A 23,213-nucleotide genomic window follows, 5' to 3' on the forward strand; every position below is an offset into this window, starting at 1 on the left:
GGGAGGGAGAACTGAGTAGGTTTTGGCACGTGAGGGGGGTTGGTCCTGATGTGGTAGTGATGGCTATTTCTAGCTTCTTTCTTTGAGCCCTATGATAGCATTGTACTTCTTAGCTACTCTGTGGTAAGGTGGGACCATGAGAAAAGGGTCAATGAGATATGAGCTTAGGGGGTATTGATTACTTTGGGCTAGAGAATTTAATCATCAGTATGAGACTCTCCAGGGTACCCCTTCCCAAGCCACATTTCAAGGGTGGCTCTTCTGTCAGCCTCAGTCCCAGAGTGAAGACTTGCAGAGTAGCCAACCTGTGATTGTCACGTGGCATTAGAGAGAAATATCTTTGTGCGATAAGCCATGGAGCGTTTGGGGTTGTTTGTTACTGTGGCATAGCCTAACTCTCTTAGTTGATGCATCGGGATTCGTAAACAGTAGGAGGCAATCTGGGGCATCCTGGTGGGAAGTCATAGGGGCTAGGTCTTCATGCTCGATAGTTGAGCACCGCTGGAATCACACAGTTCAGGCACACAACGCAGTCCTGCTGACTCAGCCTTTGGGATGTTGGGCCCTTCTCAATGAGGCCAGTGAATTCCTTAGGATTTGTTCTTTTTTTATGAAGATGAGCCATAAGTCAATGCTGTATGCTGACCATGATGATTCTGGTATATTGGCTGCTATTTTAGAAGCCTTAGGCTGGAGGGGGTGTGTGGAGGGTGTCTTGCTGGTTTGAACAAGAATGTATCCAAAGCTTTTATGTGATGTGAGAAACATAATTCTCTTAGAACGTTTATTCATTCATTCAACAAACACTTATTGAGCACCTGCTGTGTGCCAGTCACTGTCCTAGATTCTGAGGATACAGCAGTGAACAAAATGAACAAATGCCCCTATTTTCATGGAGTTAATATTTTAGTGACAAGAGACAGACGTCAAACAAGAAAACTAGGTAAAAAGATAGATACTGTAGCAACCACCTCTTGAAGTTACTCATGTCTGCTGAAGGCAGCCTGATCTAGAGGAAAGAGCATGGAAGGCAGTCCTGGGTCCCGGCGCCACCCTTTGTTGGCTGGGTGACCTGGAGTCTCAGTGGCCACATCTATGATTCTAAATGTATAGGCTGTAGAGGTCAGGGGCAGGTACAACCAACATGATTACAATTCCCCAGCTGTGAGGAACATTTAAACTATCATCAGATATTTCAGGCACACAAAAAAATAGAGAGAATAATGTAAGAACACTTACATAACTACCTACCGGCTTTAAGTCATGAAACTGCAAACTTAGGGTGGCTTTGTGATGTGTCAATTTGGCTGGCCTGAACTGCATTTCGCAGAGTTTCCTTCCCTGTATGCTTCTGCTGAATTGGGCCACAGGAGACTTCTCGTGAGATCTGGAGGGCAGAGCTGAAGCAGCAGCCACATTATTTCTCGCACATGGAAAGTCAGGGCAGTTGCTTTTATTGCACATTGTTGCTTCTCTGCTCACCTTGGTGGCTGGGACAGCATCCAGGCCTGCAGGGCTCCACCACGCCCTGCTTCTTCCTTCGGTTTCCCTGACTGCTGAACCAGCTGTGTGCTAGGCTCCGTGACAAAGAATGCCAGCTTCTCCTGCAGGATACCCTTCATCAGGGTTGGAGGTGGTGAGTGACGGACACAGCTTGCTGTCCAATCTTGTGGGTTTCAGCTCACGCTCATGGGTTCTACCTCCTTCTCACTCTCCCCAACTTTACAACCGTCTTCCCCTCCTTAGCCCAAGTTTCAGCTAGAGCATCATATTATATACAAATAGGTAGATTTTAAAAAATCGATTTACTGAGGTATAATTTCCATATAATAAAATTCATACATTTTAAGTGTATGGTTCGTTGCGTTTTAAAAAATACATATACTAGGCCACATCCATCACAATATACGTAGAGAGAACATTTCTCTCCCCCAGTCAGTCTTCTCTCTCCACCCTGTACAAGTATCAATCTGCTTTCTGTCAATGTAGATTAGATTTGTCTTCCCTAGCATTTCCTATAAATGAATAACACAGTATGTATTCTTTTGTTGCTGGTTTTATTTATTTTTCTCAGCATAAAGTTTTTGGAGATTCATCCATGTTATTGCATGTGTCAGTAGATCATACCTTTTTATAACTGAGTAGTATTTCATTGTATGGGTACACCACATTTTGTTTTTCCATTCACCTGTTGATGGTCATTTGGGTTGTTTCGTATTTTAGCTGTTACAAATCATGCTACTGTGAACATTTGTTTACAAGTCTGTGTGATCATATGTTTTTATTTCTCCTAGGTAAAATACCCAGGAGGTAAATGTATATTGGGCCATTTGGTAAACATATATTTCTTTTTCTGTAAAGACTTATGCATCATCTCGTATTTATGCACTTTATGTGTACATTTTATTTTATGAATGGAATTTTAAAAACATTTGGCATTTTATAAACAACCAACATGTTTTCCAAAGTGGTTGTGTCATTTTTCATTCCCATCAACAATGCACAAGACTTCCATTTGCTTTTGAGAGTTTGCTTTCAGCAATTGGTATTGTTGTTCTTTTTAAATTTAGCCGTTCTCCTGGGTGGGTGGGCTATCTCATTGTGGTTTTATTTTATTTTATTTTTAAAGATTTTTTTGATGTGGACCATTTTTTAAAAACTTATTTATTTACTTATATTTATTTTTGGCTGCATTGGGTCTTCATTGCTGTGCTCGGGCTTTCTCTAGTTGCGGTGAGCGGGAGCTACTCTTCATTGTGGTGTGCGGGCTTCTCACTGTAGTGGCTTCTCTTGTTGTGGAGCACGGGCTCTAGGCACGTGGGCTTCAGTAGTTGGGGCATGCGGGCTCAGAAGTTGTGGCTCGCGGGTTCCAGAGCGCAGGCTCAGTAGTTGTGGCACACGGGTTCCAGAGTGCAGGCTCAGTAGTTGTGGCATACGGGCTTAGTTGCTCCGCAGCATGTGGGATCTTCCCGGACCAGGGCTCGAGCCTGTGTCCCCTGCATTGGCAGGTGGATTCTTAACCACTGTGCCACTGGGGAAGCCCGATGTGGACTTTTTTTTTTTTTTTTTTTTGCGATACGCGGGCCTCTCACCGTTGAGGCCTTTCCCGTTGCAGAGCACAGGCTCTGGACGCACAGGCTTAGCGGCCATGGCTCACGGGCCCAGCCGCTCCACGGCATGTGGGATCTTCCCGGACCGGGGCACGAACCCGTGTCCCCTGCATCGGCAGGTGGACTCTCTACCACTGCGCCACCAGGGAAGCCTGATGTGGACCATTTTTAAAGTCTTTATTGAATCTGTTACAATATTGCTTCTGTATTATGTTTTGGTTTTTTGGCCACGAGGCATGTGGGATCTTAGCTCCCTGACCAGGGATCGAACCCACGTCCTCTGCATTTGGAGGTGAAGTCTTAACCACTGGACCGCCAGGGAAGTCCCCTCATTGTGGTTATAAATTGCCTTTCCCAGGCCCTGGTTTAAGTGCTTAATTCTCACAACCACCTCATGAAGTATGTACTATTATTAGTATCCCCACTTTACATATGAGGAAACAGAGGCACAGAAAGGTAAGGCAGCTTGCCCAAGGGCATGACATACCTAGTAAGTGGCAGAACTAGGGTTCAATCTGGGCACTCTTCCTCCAGAGATCAGACTTTTAATTCCTCTGCTTCACTAGCCTCCCCAAAAGTTTTTGGGTCCCACCACAGGTGACCATTTATAAAGAGGGGTGACAACAGCAGACAGTCACCTGAAGGGAAGAGGTGTTGCCTAAGTCAAAGCTTTACAGCCTAAAGATGGACGTCTGAAGAACCGCATGTCAGGAAACAGAAGAAGCTGCCGCTGCCAGCCCACGGTTGGGGGCTGGGCCAGGACGAGGGCCAAGGGGCCCTGGTCTCAATCTCTGCCTTTCCCTGCTGAGCTCTGCCACGTAGCAATGTGGCAGCTCTGTCTGCAATAGATAGCACAAGATCATCCCTCATCCACCCACTTCTGCTGTTTGAATCCTGTCGGCACCGGGGGAAGGGCCCCATCTGACTCAGTAACCATTATAAGAATCTGGGGGTATGCCAGGGGAAAAACTGTCTTGCTGCCTTGAATCCTTTTTGGAAATAGGTGGGGTATAAATTATAAACCAACATATGTGCTAGTTCTATAAGGGAAGAGGGAACAACCAAAGAAAACATGAAACCCTACAACAATGTCAAGTTTCCAGTGTATCTACCTCTGAATCCATGATACTCAGGGGATAGGACAGAGCAATGGCCCCTGGACTTCCGAATTTCAAATACCAGCGAAGCTTAAAAAAAAAAAAAAAAAAAAGGAACTGAAGGGAATGATATTTGTTTGGTAGCTTTTTACTTTGCCAGGAAGGATATTAGTAAAATAACAACCACTAATTGCTATCACCATTATGTCATAAAAGAAAGGACATATTAAGAACCCCAAAGGTATAAAAGACAATCTCAGAATAAGAGATGGTCTTTTAAATGGCATATGTTAGCTTTATGAAAAATGCACTATATTACCTTGATTTTTCTCACTGAAAATGCTGTCATTGCCGGGCACTGGTTCCCAGGAACCACTGGTGATGTAGAAAGTTCACGGTCTGGAGAATCAGAAAGATGAGTTCAAATCCCAACTTTGCTACTACACTTGGAGCTTCACTTGGCATTCTGGTTATCTGTCTATTGTCATGTAACAAACTACCGCAAACTAGTGGCAAAAAACAGCAATAATTTTATTATACTTATGTATCCTGTGGGTCAGGAATTTGGACTGGACACGGTGGGATAGCTTGTCTCTGCTCCAATATATATGGAAACTCAGCTGGGAAGACTCCAATGGCTGGGGGTGACTCTAATGACTAGGGGCTAGAGACCTCTGAAGGCTCCTGTGTTCACCTATCTGGTGCCTGGGCTGGGATGACTTGAAGGCTGGGCTCAGCTGAGACTGTCAACTAAAACACCTACATACGGCCTCAGCGTAGTCACGTTTCTTTTATGAGCCTGGTGGCTCAGTCCTCCAAGAATGAGTAGCAGATAAGGCAGAAACTACATGGTCTTTTATGACCTGGCCTTGGAAGTCATGTGGCGTCACTTCCGCTATGAAACAGTAAAGTACTGAGCTAATACCTGACTCCCTGCATTTTCCTGTGCTCATGGCCTCTCAACCTGAACCTTTAAGCCGGCAGACCATACCCTCTGACCTAGCAGGTGCAGGAGCTGCAGGTGCCCAACACTGCTTGAAGAGAGGCCAGGGACCTGCTTTCTGCCTTAGCTGATCTGTTCCTATAAATCTACTTCCCAGGTCCCTAGCTCTCTCTGCCTCCTGGTCTTGGCACTGATGAGAACTGAATCCTCCACTTACAATTTTATACAGCCAATGATTGGAAGAATAGTCACAGACTAGATTTTTGGCTCTGTACATTTCAAACCTATTTCTCTGTCACTATCCAAACATTTCCAGGGGCAAGGCTGTAGGACACATTCATACCATGATCATACCAATCTTTAGCCCTGTACCCTTGTGTCTGAAGCTGGGTGTGTCGGCACAGAGGGCAATAGGAGGATTCTTGGAAGCCGTCCCTCCAGTGGAGAGTAGCCATAGCTTAAGCTAGACATGGAAATGACTGCAAGTCCATAAATCTATATCTTCAAACCCTAACAAAATGTATTCCCAATTCAATTTCACTTTGCCAGCTCCCAAAATGCTTTTGACCACTTGGATAATACTCAGTACAAGGAGAAGCATGATTGAGAGATGGAGTGGGAAAATTAGCCACTCCAACAGATCTTAATTAAAATATTTTACTTTTGCACATGTAATCATGTGACTATATTGCTAGGGTCCTGCCTAGCGTCTGAAAAGGGAAAAAATTAGAGGCCGTAAAACTCGTTTTTTTTTGTTTTTTTTCATGGTAAACCACTTCTGGTTTATCTGTACCTTATGTTGAGTTTTCATATCAATAGCAATCTTTAAGGCAAAAAATTGTATACAGTAAAAAAAATTATTTATATGGTCCAAAATGTCTAATACAATGAGTTTTTCCTCAAGCCATGAATCAGATCACTTTATATTTTTGTTCATTTCCAGATGAAGCATTGGAAGTGTCTAGGATGTTTTGCTTTCAAACAGGAAGGCTAGATATTGTAATGAAAAAAATTCTCACTAAATTAATTGACAAATCTTACCTCATAACAATTAAAAATAACAACCAGAAGTTCTTGAAATGAAAAATACGGCTCTAAAGTCTTATGAAAGTATAAATGGCAAGAATAACAAGAAAAATTCAGGAAATAAGTGGAGGGACTACCCCTACCAAATAGTAAAATATATTATAAAAAGCTACATTAATTAAAATTGTTTGGTAGTAACTCATGAATGAATGGGCAGAACAGAGTCCCGAAATAGACCCTGATATAATAACAATTAGAGTATATCATAGAGATGGTCTTTCGAAGTAAGGGAGAAAATCGTGGATTATTCAATGAATAGTGTCAGGACAATCAGCTAACTCATACACTAAAATAAATTCCAGATAGACTGTAAGATAAAAGGTGTGAAATTAAAATTGAAACCACAACAGCAGAAAGCTTGAGGAGATCTTTTTAATTAAAAATATTTTTAAATTACAAAATTTTTTTAAAATTTATTTTTGGCTGCATTAGGTCTTCGTTGCTGCACACGGGCTTTCTTTAGTTGTGTCGAGCAGGGGCTACTCTTCGTTGCGGTGCGTGGGCTTCTCATTGTGGTCGTTTCTCTTGTTGCAGAGCTCAGGCTCTAGATGCCCGGGCTTCAGTAGTTGTGGCACGTGGCTTCAGTAGTTGTGGCTCTAGAGCACAGGCTCAGTATTTGTGGTGCACGGGCTTAGTTGCTCCGCGGCATGTGGGATCTTCCTGGACCAGGGCTTGAACCCATGTCCCCTGCATTGGCAGGCGGATTCTTAACCACTGAGCCACCAGGGAAGCCCCAAACACTTTGAAAAGAAAAAAATACCATGAACAATGTCTGAAGGAAAAAAACGACAAACTGGAAAAAAAAAAACATTTTTAATGTGGATTGAAAGACATTTTCTTAATATATAAAATTTTAAATCAATCAATAAGAAAAAGACTAATAAAAAACATGGCTTCCTAGAACTACTGAGCCTCACATAGCACATTAAACTTTTTTTTTCTAATTTTAAAGATTAGCTTTACTGAGATATAATTACATAAAATAAAATTCGCCAATTTCAAGTGTAAAATTTGGTGAGTTTTGACAAATGTATATGGTTGGTAATTACCATCACAATCAGGATATAGAATTTTTTCATCATCCAAAAGTTCCCTCTTGCCCTTTTCCAGTCAATTCCCTTCCCCCATTCCTGGCATCTGGGCAACACTGACGTATTTTCTGTTACTATTGATAGTTCAGGTACAAGCAGCTAGAATTTGTAGAGCAAAAGGTTTTGTCTTGACTGGAATTTCGTATAAATGGTTGAAAGTGGAAGTGTCTTTTTCCTATTTTCAACTTTAGAAATCCTAGGGGAGAACTTTGGTCTAGCTTATGTCCAGTGCTCACCCATGGCCAATCGAGGTAGTAAGGACCTGTGAGAAAATGACACTTAAAATATTGGAAAATTGGGTTTCCCTGGTGGCGCAGTGGTTGAGAGTCCGCCTGCTGATGCAGGGGACGCGGGTTCGTGCCCCGGTCCGGGAAGATCCCACATGCCGCAGAACGGCTGGGCCCGTGAGCCATGGCCGCTGAGCCTGCGCGTCCGGAGCCTGTGCTCCACAACGGGAGAGGCCACAACAGTGAGAGGCCCGCGTACTGCAAAAAAAAAAAAAAAAAAAAAAAAAATTGGAAAATTAACACAACGTTATAAATCAACTATACTTCAGTTAAACAAACAAAAAAAAAGAGATTGGAGTATGGGTAGAACTATTCTGCAATGCAAATGGAGAGATCTTCCCAGAAGAAAGGGGAAGGTTACAGGGTGGAAACAGATCGTAAGCACCCGCGTGAACAGCAGTTCACGTGAAAAATAACTTAAAGTGAACCCGCTGATACGGCTTTAGGAGTCGCATTGTCTGGAAGGCTGTATCCATTCCCTGGCCTGATGTTTTCCAGGGTCAAGGACAAACTAGAAGGGGTCTGTGATGGAGATATGTAATATGTGTAACAGTTACCCTGAAAGACATAGAATGAAATAGAAAAGCAACTTTCTTCTCTCTGTTCTTTCCCCTTCTGTGCCCGTCAATGCTTCGCACTGTTGAACATGTTCTTTCCACAACCCTTGAGTGAAATCTGGTTGGTCCCACTAGTTTTCTGGTCCTCTTCAGATAACAGAAAGAGTTCCAGATATTTTAATCCCATGAACGGTCTCATTTCATTCATGAAAATGTCCAGTTGTGTGCAATAGACAAACCCAAGAATTTCATTCATAGGAATGGGGGCATCTCCAGCACAGAACTAGCACATGACCAGTTTCTCCTCTAATTTCCCACCCAAAGGCTTTCTTTGAACCACAGTTTCCCCCTCCCCCAATTCCCCCCCCCCCCCACCTAGCATCACTGACAGCATTTTCTGACCTGGGGTTGGGGGGAGGGGATGGAAGAAGGTCCTGTTTGATTGGTACTGTCCTGATCTGCCTAGTAGGTAGGTATTCCAAGCTTTTTCTTGCCGGGTACTGTTTCCACCATATTACCTTGGGGAAGGTATGGTGAGGCTGGATCGGGAGAGAGGAGGCAGAAGCTTTTACAGTTTTGTCTTGCTCACGGTTCCCTGGACAGAACACAGCATGCCATGTAGGGCCACTCACTGTAAACACTGGGGTGGCTTACGAGGCAGGCAGACAGAGGGAAATTGTGGTTTCTGCGGGAAGGAAAAAGCAAGGCAGGATAAACAGGTTCAGGATTGGCTAATTTGAATAATTTCAGTGGGCTCAAGGGCGTAGGAGCTGTCCCCGGCCATCTGGTACCCGGCCCTGGGGCGATAAGCCAGGCGTATGGTGGCCTGTGTGAGAGCCTGATAAAGCAGGTGGTGGGGTGTGGACTTATTTGGCCGCCTAAGAAGGGGAACTGACCGGTCCCTGATGGGCCTCAAAACTGGGTCAAAACAGCATTAACAACAACAACAACAACAACTGTATTACGTATTTTATGGGTTCTTTGGAGACCCCTTATCACAGAGGATGTTCTGTCTGCTGTCCCTTTATTGTGGGCAAGGTCTTTCTTCAGCCTGTATCACACCCACTCTCTCTCTACTACCTCTGAAGGTACATTTCCAGCCTCTTTCCGCCCAGGTCTGAGGTCTCCTTGCCTGTGCTAGGAAGCTGTCTTGGGCAGGGTTCCTTTAAAGAAGGCTTCGAGCTAGCTCTTTCCTGTGCCGCTCGCATCTGACACTGAATTATACATGACACAGCATTAGCAAAGGAGGAGAGTGCTCTGAGAGGGCACCATGGAGGTGGTGAGGAAGGCAGCAACCAAGGCCAGGGGCAGTGGACAAAAGTTTTTCAAGAGCACAAGGAAACAATGTACCAGGCAGCACTTATATAATAAGGGCCAGGATTAGGGTGTGGAGAGTGAGGCGCTCTCCTCGGTGGCAAAATGTAAGGGAGTGCCACAAAATGCAGCAATCAAGATAAATCACATTCGATGCAATATTTTAAAAAACACATTAAAAACGGGCATACGATGCACATTTTCCCTTTTGCTTAAGGCTCTAAAATGGCTCCGCAGGGCACCGGCACTAGGCAATTCCAGCTTCTACCTTCCTCCCAGCCAGATCGTACCCCTGAGTCACTTTGATACAGAAGTGCTGAGCAGCCATCTAGGAAGGGCTTTCCTTAGGCAATAAACTTTATCTGAGGCATGGAGTGAATGAACAGGGGAGAGGGAACAGCGCTTCTCCAGGTCCCAAATTCCTGAAGTGAAAAGGGCTAGAGGGGTATCTGGGGCATGGTGGTGGCAATGAGTTTGCAGGCAGGGACAAGATCTCGTAGGGACTCTTTAGAATTTTAACTAGCGGAGACACAGGCCCAGATTTGTTTCTTATGCAGATAATGCCTTGTGGGGGACAACTGGAGGGGTCATATCTGGATACAGTGAAGTCCCTTATTAGGCTATCGCAGTATCCGTATCAGAGCGAGGGATGACTGTATCTGAGTCAGAACAGGTGGAGACAGATTCCCAAGATCCAGGCCTCAGTTTCCCCACTGGAGCACAGATGGTGGGGCGGCCCCCGGGTCTCTGCCTTGCCGACTGGACCACCTCAGGGTCCCCTGTGAGCGGCGGGGGCACCGGGGCGCGCAGAGGAACCTCCCGAATTCAGCCTGGGGCCCGGGGCAAGCGGGGCGGGGCGGGCCCCGCTGGTGCCCGAACGACTCGCCGCCCAATCGCCGCGGGCCCGCCGTGCCCCGGGGGGCTGGGGCAGCCGCCGCCGCCGGAACGTGCCGCGGCTGCGCCGACGCGCCAGCGCCGGGCAGGGCGGCGGGCGCGTTCAGTCTGGCGGCGGCGGCCGTGCGCGGACAGACGTGCCCGGAGCGCCGCAGCCGCCAGCATCCGAGACGCGCCGCGCCGCCGGGCCGCGCCCGCCCGCCCCCCGCCATGGTGGCGTGGATCATCTCCAGGCTGGTGGTGTAAGTGGCCTTCTTCCCCGCGTCCCTTCCTTCCTTCCCCTCCTTCTCCGGCCCCCGGCCCCCGGGCTGCGCGTGCCCCTGCAGCGCCCGCCCCGGTCGTTCCGGCTATTAATACCCGGCGGCCGCTAAATTTAGCAGGTACAGTAGGTGCCGAGGTCGCGGGCGAGCGGGCGGCACAGAACGCGGCTGCTGCCCTGCGGGGCCCGGCCCGGGCGCGGGGGCCCGGCGGGCGGGGCCGCGAGGGCTGGGGGCGCACGGGGCTTCGCTGGGGTCCGCGTCGAGCCGCGCCCGGCCGCTTTGTTCCCCCGCTTGGTGGGCTTGGCCGAGGCCCCGAGTGAGTGCGCCGCGGGGACACGTGTCCCTCTCCTTGGGAAGAAATGTTGGCCTGGGGTCGCCCGTTGCCGCGCCCCGCCGCCACGCTTTTGTCAGGTGAAAATGACAGAGCCCAGAAGAGCCTGGGGCGCTGCCTGGAGGGATCGGCGCGGAGAAGGGCGGAGAGCTGGAGGCAGGGCTCCTAAGGGGGTTGAAAAATACTCCTCCTTTTTAGGGTTCTCAAATGGACAGCGGCCTAGGCAAGTAGGACGGAGGAGGACAGACCCGAATCTTGGGGTAGCCGCCCCGCGTCCCCTTGTCTGATTCCTTGGGCGGGGCGTTTGAAGGAGAGATAGAGACGGGCATCTCCGGGAATTCACGGGAAATTTCCAAGTGACAGACGGCCACACTGACGGTGGCGATGACACCTGCCAGGCCTTGCGGGAGAGCGCAGAGTCATCTGGGGTGAGGCCTTGTGTGAAGCCATTGCGGGTGGGCGCGGGGGCGTTTTGCTCTGTCAAGCCCCAGAGCCGAGTGGACCTTTGAAGAGCTCCTTCCCTCGTGGATTTGTTCTCCTTTGGAGGTAGACATGGCCATCTATTCCAGTCCCCCTCCTTTCCTAACCATCCTTGCCTGAGTCAGGACAGATTTGCCACCTGCTTGGGGAGCCGGGGTGAAATTGTTCTGGGGTGTGGGAGCCGGTGGTACCATTCCGGCTTTTTCTTTGTCTGAGGAAGAGGGGCTCCCGACTCTGGTTGATTGTGCGCCATCACTCCCCACGTTTGGGAACACCTCCCATCTCCTACCCTTCTTGCCTGATTTTCAAAGAAGCCGGTCAGGGTAGCCTTCTGAAGCCATTCTCAGCATTGTCTCCTGGCCACCATTATGAGCTTTCTTCCCAAGGCCAGTGTATGTCCCTCTCGGCCCCCAAGTCATTCATTCCTTGCTGGCCTCTCCACAGCTGTTGCCACCTGCTGGGGATTTGTGCTGTACCTAGAGGAAGCATGTTAAATGTTTGGAAGATTCCTGCGGGCAGAGGTGGCATGAATAACCCAGGGAAGTGGCTGGCACGGCTGGCCCCGCCTCATGCCTGATCAAGGCCTGTCTTGCCTTCCGGGTGGTATTTTTTTTTCTCCTGAAGTAGTGCCCTGATTGTCAGATTTGCAGGTGGCTTCTGGGGGGGGGGAGTGGGGGTGCCTCAGGGTGGGCCAGAGAGTTGAGTTGGCCAGGCTGGAGGACTCACTCCCTATAGGTCCTCCTGGGCTGGGGCTGGAACACTGAGCACCCAGGGTTTCTGGTCTGGGGTCCATGTGACCGTCTTTAATTTTATTAGCACCCACCCCCTGTATACTAGACAACTAAGAGGGGTGAAGGGGAGAAACATATGTTTGGGTGGGGTCTCAGGGACTAGCAGTTACTTTCTAAAACAACCACACTCCCCAGAAGTGAAGAATTGCATTTCAGAGAATTTAAATGACCGTGAGAACTGCCCCTCAGGTCAGCCTAGGACCCTGTGCTCCAAGGGAGAATTTGTGAGATTTGGGGTTGTTATTCCCACTATCAACTCCAAAAGGTCAGAGATAGGACCTATCCCTTCAGCCCCTAATTCTGTATAGAAACCTAACATGGATGTGTCAGTTGTGAGTTGTTAAAACCATTTTAATAAGCAGCACCTGTTTTGCGTAAATCATACCTGTTCACTATAGGAAAATTAGAAAATGTAGGTCCATAGATGGAAAATCATCTGCACTATTCCCTTACAGAGATAGCTGATGAAAATTTTGAGAAGTATATTCGTCAAGCTGTGTTTCCCTAGGCATATATGCACATATGTTTATATTTACCATGCAAGGAAATTATCGACTCAGCCCAAATTTCCACAAACCTCTTAGCAAAGAGTAGAAATGCCATGTTTGGAGTCAGAAAACCCTTGATTCAAATCCCACTTCTGCCTCTTGCCAACAGATCCCAGTTCACAGCTCAGATCACAGGAGATCCTAGTTCGCAAGCCCTAGTTAATCTCACTTTACTGTTGCAAAGATTTCGATGATACGTGATTTCTAAATTGCCAAGTACCACAGAGGACATTCAGTCAATGAGTGTTCCCTCCCATCCTCCGAGAGAGGTTGTAAGAGCTCTGGAAGGGGCTTTCAGACATTATTCCTGCAGTTTTCCAACTGGCTTCCCTGAAGGCCACTCAGCCTGAGTGGGCGGGCTCTGGGTTCCCAGCCCTGATTCCTTTTCTTTGTTTTATATACTGGGGTTCTATATAAAATATAATTTGGAAACTACATGGGTTTTACTGCTAATAAAAACCACTGAGCCAGTCCTCCCCTCATCTGTAAAACTGCAGAGGAGTGTGCTTTGCCCAAGGACACGAGGTGAGCTGGTGAAGAACACAGGCTCTGGATTTGGGGGTCAGTGCCCTTTCCACCTCTGCCTGTCCTTGACCTAAACTGATCTCTTTCAAGCTTTCGAGACCTCTAGTATGGCATCCTATGATTTTGTCCACAGGTCCCTTTTCCTATAAGCAATCTTTTCATGGTTTCGTAAGCCTCTGTCCCATCAAAGAACATTTAAGGAAGACCTGTCACTGTGCTCTGAGGATGTGGGGGGAGCGTCTTCCTTCCAACCAGAGGCGTCAAGACAAGCTGATGGTGTCTGGGGACAGCCAGCTGTGATGGTGACTGTGTTGCCATGGACTGTGAGCGTTTTTAGGGCAATGGTGGTCGTTTTTTGCCCCCTCCCACCTCTCGCCCCCTCCCAAGGCTCTTTTTTGAAGCACCTGGCACTTCAAGTGCACTCAGTTGGTTGTGTTGAGTGAGATCAGAGACCTTAGGATAAGCAGGGGAGCTGGTCATTGTCATCCCCTGGGGACAGAGGTTAGTGGGCATCGGGACAGGCATGTGCCCACTGGGCAAAGCTGTTGGGATGGGAACCAATTTGAGACGCTGCTCTCTTGCCAGCTGTCTTCCTCCTAACTCCCTTGGCTTAGCTTGGGAAGAATTAAGGAAGAAATATTAGTGCAGTGGCAAGGCTGGCCTTGTTGAAACCTGGTTGATATCTGCATGGAACATGGGAGCTCATTTAGGACTGGTCTGCTCGCCTCCTTTAAAATACTTTGTTTTCTTTCCAAACAACTCAAGGCCTAGGTGTGGAAGCATTTCAAACTGTGCATTGGAGCGGGCATACAGAGGTCGCTCTGTGTCTTCTTGGGAGAATGCACTATCTTGAAGCATTTATTCCAAGGAGCAGGGTTTGCCTCATTGTCTCTGGACAGAATTTTGGCTGAGGCCCAGGATGTTGGCTAAATGGATCCAGAGCTCCCCACCACTTACTGGGTTAGTAGACCCAAACTCCAACTCACTGCATGGGGAAAAAGAGAGTCCTAATTCATAAGTAACCAATAGCTATGCCGGAAAATGTCATTTTCCCACATTGCACATCTTTAAAAAATGTTAGTTTTTGGAAGGTAGAGTCTGATGTTTAAAACAGTCTTGAGTTGATAGCTGAAGATCTAGCTAAGTCCTAGGACTGTCTCGAGCATGAAGTCTCTGTGCCCTGGGTCGGGGATGGACATGTAGAGAAGCCTGGAAGGAATGTGGGCTGTCCTCAAGATGTTCCTCAACGGTTGCAACACAAATGGAAAAAAAAGAAAAAAACATACACTCTTAAACATAAACTTACCTTTCTTTGGGGCCTGCTTTCAAAAGGGGAATGCAGAAAAATGATCCTGTTAATGGAGGGTTCAGGTTAGTTGATGATTTCTTTCCTGGCACTGGGTGTGGTACAGGGTAGGAGCTGGGTGACTGTTTCAGTTGAATTGTGAGAGGAAAGATGTTAGGTTCTAGTCCAAGTGCTGGTCTGACCCGCCTGCAGAATCCTGAGGGCAACTTGCACCTACGCTGGGGCCCTGCTCCCGGTCTATGATACAATATTATTGGCCAGCATCATCTTGGAGGTCTTAATAATTCCAAGAGCCAGTGCTCCTCTGGGCCCCTTCCTTTCCCTCAAGTCCCCCAGCCGGCCTACATGCACTGTTTTTATTTATAAACAGGGGCGGTATCCTCAAGGAAGTGAAAAACATCAACCTAGATTTCGCTGCTGTTCTTCTGCCCTGGTCTTTGTTTATTAATCCTGGCTGCCTGCTGGGAAGTAGCTTTTGTGCACTTCGTCCTGCTGTGTCTTGTTTCAAGGGTAGCTGACAAGTGAGGGTCTCACCTGGTTATTAATGGCTCAGTTTTCCCCTTCCTTCTAAAGCGAGCTATCCTCTTTGTAGTGTGTATTGTCGGGGGGTGGGGGGGGGCGGAAGAGCCCTGGGAAGAATGAGAGAAGGCGGGTCAGACCCTCAGTAGCCACCTAGTGAGGCTGCCATTTTGTGTTGTGTATGTGTGTCGTGTGTGTGTATGTGTGTGTGTGTGTGTGTGTGTGTGTGTGTATTTTCCAAGGGATTTCAAGAGGCTTGGGGATGGGGTAGACTTGGCCATGCAGTAGTCAGGGTATATGTTACCTTTGCAGTTTTATTGCCAACAATGAGCTGTGCACATGCCCAACCAGTTACCAGGATTCTTGGTGTCTGTGGGAATTTTTCCGAGAACCAACAGGAGGGGGTTTGCATTTGGGCCAAGAGAATATTTTCCTCTCACTTCAGGGCCTTGGGAAGGCCCTGACGGATTGGAAGATGGATAGTTACATATATACGGGTTTGTTCTGAACTCTCAGATCTCATCCATCTTCACATAGAAGCACACTGTTTTCCCTCTGGGTTGTTTTAGTCACACCCAGGGCCTTCCCTTTGATTTTAGAGAAAAAGTAAATATAAAGGACCAAGGATCTGGCACACAGTAGGGGTGTCTGAAGGAATCGTGACAGTTAATCTGGTATTACAGGCCCTCAAGCATGGCATGTGCACCTAGACCAGGATGGCTAGTAGGTTTTATCTCTTTTAATTGATGGGAGGCTGCCTGGGACCTGTCTTGAGATGGGGTGTGAAGCTGAGTTGGGCTCAGTGGGGAAGGAGACCCCTGAATTATTCGTGCAGGGATGATGGTAACGGGGGCACACATGTTGGCTCAGTATTTGTTCCCCCAGGACTTATTTGGTGGTCCAGTGTTTAAGACTCTGTGCTTCCGCTGCAGGGGGCGCTGGTTCAATCCCTGGTCGGGGAACTAAGATCCCACATACCGCATGGTGTGGCCAAAAAAAAAAAAAAAAAAATTAAAAGTTTTAAGTATTTGCTCTCCCAAACTCGGCCTGTTCCTGATCACAGAAGGTCTGTCCCACTGTCAGAGTTTTAAGAAGCTTCCCTAAATTAGTAGACAGGAGGAGCATCCTTTAACTGAGTTCACATCCCCTCCTGACACCCTGCCCCCACCAGGCTTTGTCAGTCACCTGGCAGTTCTAGGCCATAGGTACCTCCTTGACGCCAGCACAGGGAGCTGTCCAGCCAGTGGCTCTCCAGTCTGCTCCTTTCCTCTTAGGGTGACCACACATATGCCACATTTTCCCTTTTTCCTTTGCCCTTCACCCATCGCAGCTCAGTTACATTCTACCTTGGCTGCTCTCATGTACCTGTGCACTCACATCCTTTCCACCTCCTTTAGGGATCTGTGGATGGTACTCTGGGCTTCCAAATGCAGTTCTCATTCCCCTCTGGTCACATACCCCATCCTATCACCCTCCACTCAACCATGGAGGTGGGCAGGGACTCAGGCCTAGCGACACATTTCCTTGGGCACAGAGATTGGTCCAGAGGTGGGTCTGTGGCCCAAATGGAACCCCTAGATCCTTCCCCAGGGTGTCTTGGTTTGAAGCTGGGAGAGGAGAGCCTTGCCTATGGGACCCAGAGCTGGAAAGATGTGAAGGTGGGGCCACTGGTGGCTGCCTGGCACATGGAGAAGGCATGGTGGCCAAAGGGGCGAAGTATGACAAAGCAGAGGTAAACAGAGAGCCGGGAGCTGGCTTGATTCTGGTGACTCAGGCCCCGGTTCCTGCAGCTCCTCGTTTAAGGCCTTGATCTGTCCCATATCCTAGAATGAAGGCCTTGAATAGTGCTTGTGTTAATTAAGCATTTATTGTAGTGGTGAGGATGGACTGGGCTATGCTGCGGTAACAGCTCTCAAATCCCGGTGGCTGGACACAGCACAGGTTGGTTTCTTGCTTTACGCTGCCTGTGCGCTGTGGGTTGGCAGAGGCAACCTGCTTACTGTCATCACCAGAGGCTCAGGCTGACTGAGGCCTCTTTGTCTTAGGGCGCTATCATTGCAGCACAAGGCGCCAGGATTCACTGGAGTAGGGAAAGAAAGATGGAGAGTCACGCACCAGCGCTTAAGGACCTCTAACCGGGAGTGACACGTGTCACTTCTGCTCACATATCATCAGCCCAAGACAATCATATAACCAAGCCTGAATTCAAGTGGGTGGAGAATTACAGTCTGACTAAACGTCTGTGAACAGCCCCAGTGACCACCGTATATGTTGAATGAATGAATCCTAACCAGCTTTGCAAACCTATAAATGTCCTTTTCTGTTGAAGTTGGTGTACGATGGTGTTTTTTTTTTTTTTCTTCTTGCAACTGGGACAGTCCTAACACACTCCTTTACCTCTTCATGTTAGAAAAATCTCTCACTCTCCTTTTCACCTCTTTTCATTATCTTGTTTTTGAGTTTTAAAAGGAAGTCTTAATTTTGAGGAGAAATCAGCAATTGCAGAGGACATGCTATTCCATGGGTAAAGACCTTGAAGGTGCCCTACTATTGTCATTACACTCTCCATGTTGGCCTCCATCTACCTTCCTCCAGGAAACCTCCCTTGGGGCCCCTAACTGAAGAAAGATTTCTGTTCCTGGGGCCCTGGTGTGGCATTGTGACTTTGTACCTTGTGACGTGGTGGTTTGTGCCTTTACTTCCCACATCTGTTTCTTAGTCTCCCTCTCCGCTCTTCATGGGTAGTAAGTGCCCAATGAGTATATGTTGGCTCACGAATGAGTCAGGACCTCTCTATTCAAAGAGTGGTCTGTGCACCAACCACATCAGCATCACCGGGAGCTAGTTAGGAATGCAGAATCCGGGGCCCCACCCAAGGCCCGGGGAATCTGCATTTTGACAAGACCCCCATGAAACTTGAGAAGCACTGAGTCAGGATTCAGGGTGTCATCATCTCCCCTGCGAAATGAACAGAAATGGATTTGCCTAATATTCCCACTATTGGCTGTAAATGGGAATTCAATCCCAAGTCATCCATTTGTGCTGGACTGTGGTTCATCCCTCTGATTCCGAGAGGTCCCAACCCTGATTTGTATGAGTTCTGAATAGCCTAACTGGATTCCACCAACCCAGCGCCCAACTACGAACCTTTCACAAGTGGGCTGCCGAACCGTGATCTATGTAAAATTTAGTTTTGCTGCAACTGGGGTTTAAACCGCCAAGACAATGCCCGTCAGACAGGATATTGCGGTGAGCAGCTCGTGCTATTCAAGAGGGTGGGTTACAACCCACCGTGAGAAAGAAGCTGGAGAAACACAGTCGACTCACGCTGGGGACTCACGGTGGGTTTACAGGAACATGAAAGGACTTTTTCTCATGAGCACATGAGGCCAAGAACCACTGGTCCCTAGATGTCCCTCCTGAGGAAGTCACAGGACCCAGTGGGCTCTGTAAATGCTTCATGCCAGACACTGTGTGCTGCGGGATCCGGGCGTGTCCGTGAGTCCTCTCAGCCCTACCTTCAAACCCTCCCTGCCCAACCAACTCCCACCTCCACTGCCACCGCCCTGTTCCAACCCCAAATTATTGCTCTCCTGGACCATTTCAAAACTCTCCTAATTGCTTTCCCTGTTTCTACTCCCATCTCTCCAATGTCGACGTTGTTTAAAATGTAAGATAGGGGAATTCCCGGGTGGTCCAGTGGTTAGGACTCCGCGCTTTCACTGCTGTGGGCGCGGGTTCAGTCCCAGGTCGGGGAACTAAGATCCTGCGAGCTGCATGGCGCGTCCAAAAAAAAAAAAAAAAATGTGAGATAGGTCTTACATAGAAAACAAACTTATGGTTACCAAAGGGGAAAGGGGGTGAGGGACGGATAAGTTAGGAGTTTGGGGCTAACATAAAACTACTAAATATAAAATAGATAAACAATAAGGACCTACTGTATAGCACAGGGGAACTATATTCAATATCCTATAATAAACCATAGTGGAAAAGAATATGAAAAAGAATAAATATATATATTTGTATAACTGAATCACTTTGCTGTACACCAGAAAGTAACACAACATTGTAAATCAACTATATTTCAATAAATAAATTAATTAATTAAATATAATAAAGGAAAAAAAATTTTTTTAAAAACCCATAAAGTAGGTCTTAGCTGTTTAAAAACTGTCTAAAAGGGCTTCCCTGGTGGCTCAGTGGTTGAGAGTCCACCTGCCGATGCAGGGGACACGGATTCGTGCCCCGGTCTGGGAGGATCCCACATGCCACGGAGCGGCTGTGCCCGTGAGCCATGGCCGCTGAGCCTGTGCGTCTGGAGCCTGTGCTCCGCAACGAGAGAGGCCACAATAGTGAGAGGCCCGCGTACCACAAAAAAAAAAAACAAAACTGTCTAAAGAACTCCCGTCACACTAAGAATAAAATTCAGACTCCTTACCATTGTCAGCAAGACTCAGCAAGGCCTGGCCCCTGCCCACTGCCCTGACCTCACCTTGTACTGTTCCCCCCTCACTCGCTCAGTCCCATCATGCTCACTGTTCCTAGAAGGCGACAAGCTTGTCCCACCCAGGGGCCTTTGCACTTGCTGTCTCCTCTGCCCTGAACACACTGCCCTGGATCATGCATGGCCCTTTCCCTCTTTCCACTTAGGTCTCTACTTACATGTCACCTAATCAGGAGAGGCCTCTTTTGACCACCTTCTCCAAGATACACCCCACCCACACCTCTGTGCTTTTGTCCCTCCCTGAAACTATGCTTCTAATTCTTTTGCTTGCTTGTTTCTGGTCTGTCTCTCCACTAGGATTTGTTCTCCATGACGTTTGAGACTTTTATCTTGTTCACAGCCGTTTTTCCCAGCAGTTCTAAGCTCATAGAACATGTTTAAAATGTATACGAATGATGACTTTGTATTCCCTCTGGGGTTAGAAGATCCTTTCTTAAACCTAGGTTTGTAGAACCTTGATTTGTGACCATGGCAAGTAACCTAACCTCTCTAAGCCTCAATTTTCTCATCTGTAAATTGAAAGATTTGATTTCTATTTCTGGCAGTATAGAAAACTATATAGTCTGAAACCCCTCCCTACTAAAACTGAATTGAACATTTTTCTAAAAATCTTGCATGAAATACAACAGCGATCCCCTAAAAGTATAGCAGAGCTTTTAAGTAAGTAAATTTGCCAGGAGACAAAACAGAGAGGGAATCATTTTGCAAGGCTGTAAACCAGTACTGTAGCAGCTGCACGACAGACTACCCTGAGATTTAGCTTAAAACAACAGACGTTTTGTTATCATCTCTCCTGGCTCTGTGGTCAGGAAGTTGGACAGGACACCAAACACAAAACTCATTTCTGCTCCATGATGTCTGGGTCTCAACTGGGATGATGCAAATGGCAGTGGCAGACTGGCTGTCTCTTTCTTTTTTTTTTTTTTTTTGCGGTACTCGGGCCTCTCACTGTTGTGGCCTCTCCCATTGCGGAGCACAGGCTCCGGACGTGCAGGCTCAGCGGCCATGGCTCATGGGCCCAGCCGCTCCTGCGGCATGTGGGATCCTCCCGGACTGGGGCACAAACCCGTGTCCCCTGCATCGGCAGGCGGACTCTCAACCACTGCGCCACCAGGGAAGCCCTGTCTCTTTCTTTTTAAAAAAAGAAATTATTTATTTTTATTTATTTATTTTTGGCTGTGTTGGGTCTTCGTTGCTGCACGCGGGCTTTCTCTAGTTGCGGCGAGTGGGGGCTACTCTTTGTTGCAGTGCGTGGGCTTCTCATTGTGGTGGCTTCTCTTGTTGTGGAGCATGGGCTCTAGACGCGCGGGCTTCAGTAGTTGTGGCATGTGGGCTCAGTAGTTGTGGCTCACAGGCTCTAGAGTGCAGGTTCAGTAGTTGTGGCGCATGGGCTTAGTTGCTCCGCGGCATGTGGGATCTTCCCGGACCAGAGCTTGAACCTGTGTCCCCTGCATTAGCAGGCGGATTCTTAACCACTGCGCCACCATGGAAGCCCTGGCTGTCTCTTTTTGTGTGTTTTAAGCCCTCTTCATTTGGTCTTTCTATGTGATTTCTCCAGCATGGAGGCCTCAGGATAGTCAAGTTGCTTACTTGGTAGCTCAGAACTGCAAGAATGGGTGTCCAAGAAGCATCGATAGAAACTGCAAGACTTTTTACGAGCTGGTCTCAGAAGTCCCAGGATGATACTTCTGCTGCATTCTATTGGCCAAACAAGTCACTTAAGGCCATCCTAGATTTGAAGAGAGGGGGGTTAGACTACCTCCCCATGAGTGGGGTAGCAAATAGTTCGCAGCCATCTTTAATATACCACACTGGAGGATTGGCCTAACTTGGTTTTAATATCTCAATAGAGAAAAGAGGGGCCTTGAGTCTGTGGGGTATTAAGTCAGAGCTGAACGTTGGCATAAAGTTCAGACTTGAAGGGCGATTCTGCAGCATAACCCTTAGTAAAAGCATAGACCCCCAAGCACTGAGAGATGACAGTGAAGCTTGTCTGTCTTGCCCAGGGTTCTTGGTGGAGGGAAAATCTCCCTTGGGAATTTGAAACCATTTTTGGACCTGTCCTCATCTGGATTTGGGGTTTAACACATTCTGCACGGTCTGCGTACCCTTAGCTGAGAGATTAACATAAACATTGGTCTTGGGCCAGCGTAACTCCTGGGACATCTGACAGAAATTAATCCAGTCTCTCTAAGAGCTCTCAATACACATCATACAGAATTAGCCCCAAAGCACATGAATTCATACTCCAAAATTACGAACCCCGCTCCTAAGCAGGAGTTAACAAACACTACAAGGCAGGATTAGCCCTCCAGAAATAAATAAACAAATAGGTAAATAGCATACCTATATTAATTGTAGATTATTTATATAAAGTAACTATTAATACTTGGAGACCTTAGAATAAATCTTTCTAAAATGAAAAAGTAAAGAACATACAAGAAAATAGCAGGTGTCGGGCTGGAGCAGGGAGAGGAATGGGCCCACGGGAAAAGAAGCAATTCTTAAAGTAAAAAATAAAGTATTAAAATTTAAAACCCAATGGATAGTTTGAAATGATGAGGGATTGAACACTAAGGGGGTGATGTTTTCCACCCCGCTTCTTGGAGCTAGAGGGGCTCTTAGTGATTTCAGGCTCTTGTTGACAGACAAGGAAGATGGGGCATGAGGGTTTAGTTTTAGGTCATTCATCAAGGTCAGTAACATGATCGGCTAGGCTAGGACTTGAGGCCAAGTCTCCAATTTCTGAAAGTATTTTGATGTGGAAGAAAGAGGTTTGTTTTATGTGGTTAGAGGCTTGGACTAGGACTCGTGGGCGATTAGAAGACAAACTCCTGTCATGATAGAAGGAAGAGTTTTCTAGTAATTGGTGCTAAAGTGAGGCAATGAGCCCCTGGCTTCCAACCCTAAGACCTTCCAACTCTGAAACTCTAGGATTTTAATCTTTTCCCTTATTATAGTGGAGGAAGAGAGATACGAGTTGTTGGAAAGATTCTGTTTTTCAGGCCTTCTATCCTTGTTCGAGATTTATTGATTCATTGCTCGATTGATCCATTCATTGATTAGCTGCTCATTTATTGACCATTTGCTTTGTGCCAAGCATACACTGGGCCCCAGGGATAGAGAGATGAATGAATTCCAATTGCATCTTTGAGAAGTTTCTGAGCTCACATAGCCAGTCAGTGGGGAACTTGGACTTGGATTCCAGTGTCCTTCCTGCCGGGCCAGTGTTCTTTCCGTTGGGTGGTTATTTTGTGGGTGTGTGTGAACGACTTTTCTGGCTTTGGTTGGAAATTGTAGGGAGGAGCCCTTTCACAGGGGAAGTGGTACATCTGATGTGTGAAAGGAGATTAAACCACTGCTGTGTCTCTGCCTGGGAGACACCGTGGCAGCCAATGTTGAGAAAGAAGAGGAGGCAGAGGAGAGGATGTGCTGCGTGAATACAATCAGGGACAAAGAGATGGGTAAAGTTGAGCATCCTTATCCACTGTATTAGTTGAGCATCCTTATCCACTGTATTAGTCTACTATTGCTGCTGGAAGAGAGAACCACAGAGTTAGTGGCTTAAAA

At 47.4% G+C, this 23,213-nt stretch overlaps 1 protein-coding gene across 3 annotated transcripts in view; it reads left to right on the forward strand.

Moving 5' to 3' along the window:
* The first annotated feature begins 10,326 nt into the window (after positions 1 to 10,326).
* REEP1 (receptor accessory protein 1) overlaps positions 10,327 to 23,213 on the forward strand; it is a 110,652-nt gene continuing 97,765 nt past the window's right edge. For all 3 annotated transcript variants that reach the window (XM_079940490.1, XM_079940489.1, XM_079940491.1), the window contains exon 1: positions 10,327 to 10,621. In XM_079940490.1, coding sequence (XP_079796616.1) covers positions 10,590 to 10,621 — 32 coding nt within the window. In that variant the 5' untranslated portion in view covers positions 10,327 to 10,589. The remainder of the gene's footprint in view (positions 10,622 to 23,213) is intronic.

This window comes from Stenella coeruleoalba (genome assembly GCF_951394435.1).
Source record: "Stenella coeruleoalba genome assembly, chromosome: 13".
Classification (NCBI taxonomy): Eukaryota; Metazoa; Chordata; class Mammalia; order Artiodactyla; family Delphinidae; genus Stenella; species Stenella coeruleoalba.